The sequence below is a fragment of the Electrophorus electricus genome, chromosome 11, assembly GCF_013358815.1.
Source record: "Electrophorus electricus isolate fEleEle1 chromosome 11, fEleEle1.pri, whole genome shotgun sequence".
In the NCBI taxonomy this organism is placed as follows: domain Eukaryota; kingdom Metazoa; phylum Chordata; class Actinopteri; order Gymnotiformes; family Gymnotidae; genus Electrophorus; species Electrophorus electricus.
Genome location: NC_049545.1, coordinates 18,217,227 through 18,227,027, shown reverse-complemented (window position 1 = coordinate 18,227,027; position 9,801 = coordinate 18,217,227). Strand labels below are relative to the sequence as shown.

Here is a 9,801-nt window from a genome sequence, read left to right as displayed (position 1 = left end):
AAGGCAGCCACCCCACCCAGGACAGCACCCATTTAACCTGCCTAAGTGATGGTCTCCATCACACCATCCTCCCCTTCAGAGGAGTGATGGTCTCCATCACAACCCCACTGGACTGTGTTGAAACTCGTAGAGAAGCCCAAAAATATTGATTTTTTTCTATAATAAAAGCTGGTGAGACAATTCTCACATTTTGTAAAATGGTTATTATTTACCAGAAAACCTACCCAAATACGTCCAGAGCATGTGAAATGTCACTAGAAATACCTGTTATATTAAATTCGAACTTGATAAAACAATTAATTAGTAATCTAAATAAGGTCTGGTCTAAGGACATCAAAACCATATCATTGGATTAAAACACTCCCAACACCAAAGCCATCTAAAGCACATTTAATTGTACTCCTGCCCATACAAAGATGTTTTTCAACACATGCAGGAACCATATGATACCAACACCACAAATTTCATGGTTTATACCTCAGCATCACATATAAAGCAAAGTGACTTTAACTTTATGCGGTAGCAGAAAGCACAATATCATGGTATAATGTGAGTGTCCTGCAGTAATTGATCAAGGTGTCAGCTCTGCATATTACTTACAAATACTAGACACCAGCTGCACTTTTAATGCTCAAAATTAACTCAGGTTTAAGGTTCACGTTGGAGTCGATGTCTGCTCATGCCTTAGGCCTTTACTTTTACTGGACAGAAGTTATTAATTAAAGCCTATTAAACATTAATAAATATCAATAAATCTAACATCAGCTATCGGTCTACGTTTAATCTGTTCTCTCAGACGATTTCAAATCAAGTTTCAGATCATAACGGCTCTGCCTTACAGCTGAAGTGTGAATATGTAAGGCAAATCCAAGACTCTACATACAACAGACAAAAGATCAAAATATACATTGTTGGAGCGTCACACTTCGTCCAGACACAAAGGACGTCAGACTAGATTCATTCGCAATTGTAAAATGAAGCCGGAAAAAATAAAAATTTTAAAAAAAAAAATTTATATATTTGACGGCAATTATAAAAACAGTAAGATGCTGATAAAGTAATATTGCATGAGCTGCTGGTAATCTATGTTCCTTTATGCAAGGACATTTATATACAGTTGTGCGATTGTACCTCTGTGCTGGATAAATCCCACGTACATTTATTACCCTCTGTTCAAGGCTGGTTTGTAAGATCTGTGGAATAGCAGTTGTGCAGGCCAACTTCTCTTCCTGGAGGCCTTCTCCAGATCCAACGCAGGCCGAGCGTCGCAGCAGAAGGAGTACTTTGCGACCGCATGTCTGTTTGCTGCCAGTTAAAAGCGAGGTAAACGTTTTTGGTTAATACTGTCATGAACTATTTGGAATGGTGACTGGCATGTGGCAAAACTGCGATATGCTTGCAGCAAAAGATCAATGGTCCCAGCGCTCAAGGAGGCCTGTGGGTTTTACGTTTGCTGATCTCCAGACACTTTCCGGTTTCTTTAAGGGCCATTTCACCCATAAACCCTCATTGTTTGGAAAATGAACATGAAGGACACTGGGAGAACTGACACCAGGGTGGGTATTTAAATGGCTTGGTCAAGGGCGCGCAGCAGCTCCTCCCCCTGTAGCAGACCTTGACGCCCAGCTACAGGTGCGTTAACTTCACAGTCATGACGAGGAAGCTGGGGGAGGGGCACAGAGACGGCCACGCCTTCTGACGATCTGCCCAGCAACTGGGTTACCACGTCTGTGAGGCGTGAAAATAGGCGAGGGAAAGAAACCATAAAGAAATGTTTTATCGCAAAATTTTAAAAAATGACTGTTTAAGTGTAGGTTTCTACAAGGCATATAACATTGGTCACTGGTTCCTGCAAAAAAATACATTGTTTATTATATATATTTGTATCCTGAATCCGAATATGTTTTCAGAATTTCTATCACACACACACATCTATCGCTGTCTATTTCTTGTCCCAGTATATTGAAATATTATTATGTGTAGTATACAAAAATGTGGTACAAAGGTATATTCCCACTATGTTGGCAGACTACTGCTGGACACTGAAGAAGGATGTTTCAAGGCCAAATACAGGCAAAATTCATACACTGTAAATTACAGATGTAGGTTTGTACCTTTTTTTTTTAACTGTAATAACTTTTTTACGAATAGTACATATAAAATTAATGTAAACTTTATTTGCCTGGTCATTCAAATTCTGAAACACAGATTTAAATTAAGTATAAAAAGTACTAGAAAAGGGCTGTCTATTTTAGCTTGTGAAACAAAACTGAGTCAAATCATGATTGCCCAGTTATATGTCCATGCATCAAGCAAGGGTATGACTTACCAGTGCAAAAACTGTAGAAAACAAATGCATGTTGCAGTGCATGCCTACTAACCAGAGGGCAGCAGTAGAATGGTCAGAGACTCCGGTATGGTGCAATGTGGAAGAGCTTCTAACTCAGCAACCTCTGACCTCCTGACCTTTTTCTGTGCTTGAGGCAAGTCAGTTACCACTTGCAGCACAGAACCCTTGTAAAGAAAAAGTAAATTCGCCCATCACTCAATTTAGTATAAATCAGTTAAATACCTGGTTTATGCACTGACATCTTATAGTATATTGTTACTATCTATTATATAGGAGTATATTGATACTCCTCTATAATGGTACTACATATGGGAATAAACATACAAAAACGCTAATAAACTAAAGTTCTAAGCAGAAATAGGAATTAATCAAGGGGTACCAAGTGTACTCTGTTATATGAGCAGGAACAAGTATGTTGTGTCATCATGCATATTTTTGTGACTAGTTATGAAAAGATGTAAACATGAAATAAAAACAGCTACACAAACAAACACAATGAAAAGTAAATACCAGCACTCTTACAAATATGTGTGAACATGCACTGATGCATAGAAGCATTTGCACACACAACCACTCACCCACACACACAAACACTCAATCTCTCACACACACACACTCTCACACACACACACACACACACACACACACACACACACACACACACACACACATACCAGCCCCATAGCCTGAGACAGAGATATTGTTTCTAACTTCCTCTTGAATGGCTTTTGGCTCAGCCGATTCACTGAGGAGTCATGGTTGTCCAGCTGCTGTGCTCTATGGGGGGGTGGAATAAAGAGAAGGAGAGAGACACAGAAAAACAGAGAGAGAAAGAGAGGGAGAGAGAGAGAGAGAGAGAGAGAGAGAGAGAGAGAGAGAGAGAGAGAGAATCATAATGAGAATCACTTTGTTGGCCAAATATATTAGACATATATTGAATTTGTTTTCCTGCATGCACACATGTATGACATGTAACATACGAGACAGACCAGACAAGTGCACAGACTATTTACACCTATTCAAGAGAATTAAGGGGGCGATTACAAAAATAAATACATAAAAACTAAAGAGTAAGTTGAAAAGCATTGTGCTATCCAGGAGCTAGGCCCTGGTAAAAGAGGTACGTGATAGAAAGACAGAGAATAAGGGCAGAGACAAAGGTTGCTATAAAACCACTGCTGTGTCTTTAATCTTCAACTTTGTGACAAACAAACTGATGCGTTTATATCAATCATTAAGCCTTACCTGCTTCCTTCCTGTCCTATGTGGCTGGGGGATGTCTGTGATCCCCCAGAGCAATGCACATGTGGTACCGTGACCCGGCCTGGGAGTTCCGTGAGGCCAGGGCACGCGCCGGCGTGGGCTGAGTCAGGTGACTCTGGTCTTGGCAGGTCTGATGGTGCTGCATCGGATGCAGCACCAGCTGCGTGTCCAGATTGAGTCGGGGAGCAGGCGCGGAGCTGGTAGTCGTCATCCATGGAGATGTAAGGCGCCAGCATCTCCAGAGTCAGATCTTCTGTGATCTGAAAAATATCGGTCAGGAAGCAATACAGATGTGCAATAGAAAACTGTATTGGGGGAAGGTTCTACAAGAAAACATAGATTCTTCTATGACAGTATAAATCTTAACATTGGATTTATTGCAGAAAACCTACAATATAGGGCCTTCACTAAAGATGTATGAGCAGGCATGGCAATGACTGAATAAGATGTTCAAACGATTGAAGATTATTAAATGTCACTTACTCTTAACCATGCAAGATAAAACATATATTGCCAGACATGCCTATGAGGAATTAATATATTTGAATTAGGATATTTGTTAAGTTCGTAGATGTGGGTGAAATAAATTGTTATCCTGAGGATAGCCAAATCAAGTTTAAATGTGTGTGAACTCATTAATTTCATGAGGCTCAGTTACTGTTAATTGCCTTAATAACTTTACCATGAACTCTGAAAGCAGTAGAAATGTTCACCTGTCACACCATATTCTGCCAGTGTTGTGAAACAGGATGAGTGGCACTTTACACACAACAGTTGTGAATTTCTGCAATAATTTATCCTGACGTAAGTAAGCGTGTGCTTGAGCAGCCGGTACCTGCGTGTCCAGGTGGGGTTTGGTTTCTGTGTCCACGAACAAGACTCCCTCCATGGCATGGGCATGGAAGTGCGTGCTGAGATGGGGGATTCCGCGGAGACGTGGACTCAACGTGCTTACAGGCTGGACACATAGGCAGAAAGCCACTGCTCTCAAACACTTATGCAGGAACAGAAGAGAGCAACATCAAAGCTCTGAAACACGTGGCCCGAATGCAACTCGGATTTCCATGCTTCTGGGACAAACTACGTGAAACGATGAATTGTCCTGTGAACACACAGGGCCATCTCCTACTGAATCTGAATTACCAGTTTAGTTCAAGTCTATGGTTAATTCACACACAAGAATTCTGACCATGGAGAATTAGTACATTGGATAAGGAATAGGTAAAAGAACTAAACTGCACACTTTCAAGTCCAGCCCACAGGGGTTCATTTCTGAGAGCTGTGTGAATGTGTAAGCGTGTGGTTGTGAAGTTGATATTGAAATCAAGGAGAATGACAGTGGCCATGTTGGATCTTAAGGTGGCAGTTTCGCATTTCCAACCTGAATAGTGCTGCAAGTGGAGTCCTCTTGAAGACAGGAGGAGGTTGTAGCAGAGGGAGATGGGAGAGGAAAGTCCTCCAGATGAAGGTTAGCAGAGGTGGTTTCAGCAACACTTAGGACTTCAGTGTGCGATAGGGGCGACAGGGGCAATAGAACACTGGTTGAGGGCAACATGACATCATTGTAGAGAGGCGGATCTTTAAGTGCCGTAACTTCAGTGTCTGTAAAAGGGAAATTATACAAGATTGTCATCATGCTGTTTGTTGTCACTTGTTTTATCACGAACACCTCACAAATGGTTTTGAGGAAATGTAAGGTCTGTCCTTCATGGGTAGAGTTGAAGCTAATTCAGATTCATGTACCTGCATTACTGAAGTCCACTACTGAAGCCTGCGCAAAGGCCTCTGTCTCCCCTTTTAGGCCAGCATGCACAACTGCAGCCTGACTCCCATTTTCGCCCTCCCCCCTCTCCTCCTCCTCCTGCTCCTCCTCCTCCTCTTCCTCCTCCTGTTTTATAGTCGGAGTGCCTGACTGATGGAGGGCGAGAAGGAGGTGGGGTTCCTCGATGCCGCTGAGACAGACAAAAGGATTCAGAAAGGAATTACCAAGCACACACCTCAGTTGCACTACACACATAATTCAATTGCATCACAGAAGTGTGTATCTATTTAAAAGGTTAATGTTATGCATGCACACTCGCACACAAACACACACACAGACATGCACACAGATGTGTCGCTGTACCTGAGAATATAGTTCACGCACACAACGCACTGCGGTTGAGAGTGCTTGCTGTTGTAAATAACAGTGGCCTGTGTCTCCAGCCACACAAAGCCTCCAGTCTTTGCCAACATACGGTACTGACCTGTACACACCTGTCCCTTCACAAACACTACACACACACGTAGTGCATTAACAAACATTTATATAAGGGTAAATGTATTTATGTTATACACAGGTATATGATAATTTTATGACTATATAGTTAGAATATGGGTGTATTATATATTGTATGTGTGTATATTTCTATATTTACTTATGTTCAAGTCTTGAGCATTTGTGTGATTGTGTGTGTGTGTGTGTGGGGGGGGTATGTTCGTTTGTGTGTTCTTACAGTTATGGTGTGTTTTGGTCAGACTGTCTGAATCCAAAGCATGATAATACTCATACACAGAATGCTCCAGTAGATCCTGTGGGTAATATCCTAACAACTCAGTGATCCTAAACACACACACACACACACACACACACACACACACACACACACACACACACACACACACACACACACACACACACACACCAGAAAGGGTGGGATTCTGCTAGCAGTGACTTAGGAGCCACTAGATGGTGCTACCGCACCATTCCTCGTAATTGATGTCAAGTAACAGGGTTTCTCTGACAACATAGGTCTCTAGAAACCCATCGATAAACAAGAACAAATGTAATCTATTAATGAAATAGATTAGAGTTAGCTAGTAGCTGAAGCTCTGATGTTCACCTGTCATCACAGTATGTGAAACGCATGTCCAGTGTGTGTCTGCTCAGGAAGGTCCTGGAGTCCAGTGGCACCTCAATGTTGGCCGGGTGGGGGATGGACTCACAGATCAGCAACAGGTACCACGGGCATGCCCTGCCTCCCTCGCCTGTGCAGCTGCTCCCACTGACCCGGGGCTCCGCATGGATGTGGCCCGAGCAGCCAAGTACCTGCGAAGCAGGGTGAGAGAGATCCTTACAGGTGGCTAATCGGGCCTGCTGTCCAGTGAAACGCCCAGGACAGTGTGCATGTGTGAGGGAGAGAGCGCACGGGCACCTTCCATGTGGCAGATTTGATGTTGACGGTGCGCCCCCTGTTGGCGAGAGTGCACTTCATTCGCAATGAAAAGTGCCTCTCTGTGTGCTGCTCCTCTTTTGCTCTCTTGGATGAACCTGAGAGAGGGAGAGAGAGACAGAGAGAGGTGGAGAAAGAGACAGAGAGAGGGAGAGAGGGGGGAGAGAGAGATGGAGAGAGAAAGAAAGAAATAGGCCCACTGGGGTATTTACACCAATTTGCTCCAGGCATCTGGATGTGCTAATCAGCTCAAGCCAGCAGCTAAAATTAATGAGTGAAATCAACTGGCTGACAGACTCAAGGCAGAATGTTACATTTTTGGACCTGAACATGAGTATCTCTGTCACCCTGAGGATTTTTTTTATTTTTCCTTTAAAACAGACACAAGCACGAAGATGCTAAGTTAGTCACCTCTGTTGTATGCACAGTAAAATGAATCTTGTGCATGTGTTATGTGTGTGTGCGTGTGTCTGTGTGTGTGAGGGAGAGTGTGTGTGCATGCGTGTGTGTGTGTGTGTGTGTGTGTGTGAGTGTGTGTGTGTGTGTGTGTGTGTGTGTGTGTGTGTGTGTGTGTGTGTGTGTGTGTGTGAGAGAGAGAGAATGTGTGAGTGCTTTACCTGTTCTGTGTACGAGCATCTCTCTGATCTCTTCATGGTCACATGGGTGAGTGAAATCGAACACACTCTGTCCTAATAGATCAATCTATCACAAAGAGAGAGTGAGAGAGAGAGAGAGAGAGAGAGAGAGAGAGGAGAGAGAGAGAGAGAGAGAGAGAGGAAGGGAGTTTCTTTGAACCTCATAACTGACAACTGCAATACAGTTTGAACTGAAACAAAGTTATGGCAGGGGTGTCACTAGAACTAGTGTTCAACTCACCAAGAACTCTGTCCCAGTAATGTACACATGACAGGAATTACCTGTCATATTTTACTTCTCAATCATTATTTTATTTACTAATAATTGTACAGTGTAGCTCTAAATAATATAAACCAAATAACAAAAAGTAATTTTACATTTCATTTAGTATTTCAGGTATTTTGGGAACAATAATAAGCTAATAAATAATATACTATTATCATTTAATTGAAGTAAATTCTAAATTCTCAACATAGTATCTGCCTGAAGATTGACACATCTAAATGTTCTTATTTTTAAGTGTCTGATGGAGTGTCAATCGCTTCTTGTGCACACATATGCTCTCACTTTTTCAAGCACAATCAGTGATTGGCTTTGGGAACTTTTGCACAAGCAATGGTTGATAAACAACAACCATTAATGAAGATACACCCTATCCCTCAATTACCAACAACAGCTTACACAACAAAAATAAGTAAACAGAAATGACAAATAAAGAAAATCAAGATTAGGAGAAAGAATTAGGCTGAGCCAGAGATAAAACAAGGGTAAACACTGGAGCGGCTTTTCAGAGCTACGGAACCTGAAAGGATTCAAAACCAGTGTTGGGTTAACTCCATTTCTGCATGACAGGATGCTTGATTTATTTTTTTATTGGATTTTTGAAAAAAGATTAACCACAAAGCCAAGATGGTAATGGTAATGTTAGTGGTAATGTTGGTGGTAATGTAATGTTGATGGTAATGTTGGTGGTAATGGTAATGTTGGTGGTAATGTTAGTGGTAATGGTATGTTGGTGGTAATGTTAGTGGTAATGTTGGTGGTAATGTAATGTTGATGGTAATGTTGGTGGTAATGTTAGTGGTAATGGTATGTTGGTGGTAATGTTAGTGGTAATGGTATGTTGGTGGTAATGTTAGTGGTAATGGTATGTTGGTGGTAATGTTGGTGGTAATGTAATGTTGGTGGTAATGTTGGTGGTAATGGTATGTTGGTGGTAATGTTGGTGGTAATGGTATGTTGGTGGTAATGTTGGTGGTAACAGTAATGTTGATGGTAATGGTATGTTGGTGGTAATGTTAGTGGTAATGGTATGTTGGTGGTAATGTTAGTGGTAATGGTATGTTGGTGGTAATGTTAGTGGTAATGGTATGTTGGTGGTAATGTTAGTGGTAATGGTATGTTGGTGGTAATGTTGGTGGTAATGGTATGTTGGTGGTAATGTTAGTGGTAATGGTATGTTGGTGGTAATGTTGGTGGTAACAGTAATGTTGATGGTAATGGTATGTTGGTGGTAATGTTAGTGGTAATGGTATGTTGGTGGTAATGTTAGTGGTAATGGTATGTTGGTGGTAATGTTAGTGGTAATGGTATGTTGGTGGTAATGTTGGTGGTAACAGTAATGTTGATGGTAATGGTATGTTGGCGGTAATGTTGGTTTTAATGTTGATGGTAATGTAATGGTGGTGGTAATGTAATAGTGGTAATGTTGGTGGTAATGTTGGTGGTAATGGCATGTTGATGGTAAAGTAATGTTGGTGGTAACAGTAGTAATGTTGATGGTAATGGTATGTTGGTGGTAATATTGGTGGTAACAGTAATGTTGATGGTAATGTAATGTTGATGGTAATGGTATGTTGGCGGTAATGTTGGTTTTAATGTTGATGGTAATGTAATGGTGGTGGTAATGTAATAGTGGTAATGTTGGTGGTAATGTTGGTGGTAATGGCATGTTGATGGTAATGTAATGTTGGTGGTAACAGTAATGTTGGTGGTAATGGTATGTTGGTGGTAATGTTGGTGGTAACAGTAATGTTGATGGTAATGTAATGTTGATGGTAATGTAATGTTGGTGGTAATGTAATGTTGATGGTAATGTAATGTTGGTGGTAATGGTATGTTGGTGGTAATGTTGGTGTTAATGTTGATGGTAATGTAATGGTGGTGGTAATGTTGGTGCTAATGGTAATGGAGGCAGGAGCGGAGATTGAGGGGGAGGGGCTTGGTTGATGTGCTCAAATTTTCACACTAAATCTCAGTCTTACTGAGATAAGCTTTAATTGTTAAACTGATGTCTGAGGTAAATGTGTGCCCACCTGTGGGAGCCCCAGACACCTGCTG

General features: G+C 41.5%; 1 protein-coding gene across 2 annotated transcripts in view; it reads right to left on the bottom strand.

Annotated features, from left to right (window-relative positions):
* Positions 1-374: 374 nt before the first annotated feature.
* Positions 375-9,801, bottom strand: part of hif1aa (hypoxia inducible factor 1 subunit alpha a) — a 17,630-nt gene continuing 8,203 nt past the window's right edge. The window contains exons 3-15 of one of the 2 annotated variants that reach the window (XM_027008264.2): positions 9,777-9,801; positions 7,443-7,527; positions 6,808-6,923; positions 6,496-6,701; positions 6,109-6,215; positions 5,739-5,886; positions 5,357-5,565; positions 4,995-5,215; positions 4,449-4,571; positions 3,596-3,873; positions 3,025-3,127; positions 2,382-2,514; positions 375-1,728 (exon numbers count right to left, since the gene is read on the bottom strand). The exon at positions 9,777-9,801 is cut by the window's right edge and continues 121 nt beyond it. In XM_027008264.2, the coding sequence (XP_026864065.2) occupies positions 1,565-1,728; positions 2,382-2,514; positions 3,025-3,127; positions 3,596-3,873; positions 4,449-4,571; positions 4,995-5,215; positions 5,357-5,565; positions 5,739-5,886; positions 6,109-6,215; positions 6,496-6,701; positions 6,808-6,923; positions 7,443-7,527; positions 9,777-9,801 (1,918 nt within the window). In that variant the 3' untranslated portion in view covers positions 375-1,564. Of the gene's footprint in view, positions 1,729-2,329; positions 2,515-3,024; positions 3,128-3,595; positions 3,874-4,448; positions 4,572-4,994; positions 5,216-5,356; positions 5,566-5,738; positions 5,887-6,108; positions 6,216-6,495; positions 6,702-6,807; positions 6,924-7,442; positions 7,528-9,776 lie in introns of both variants that reach the window. The other variant, XM_035531378.1, reaches the window with a different exon arrangement.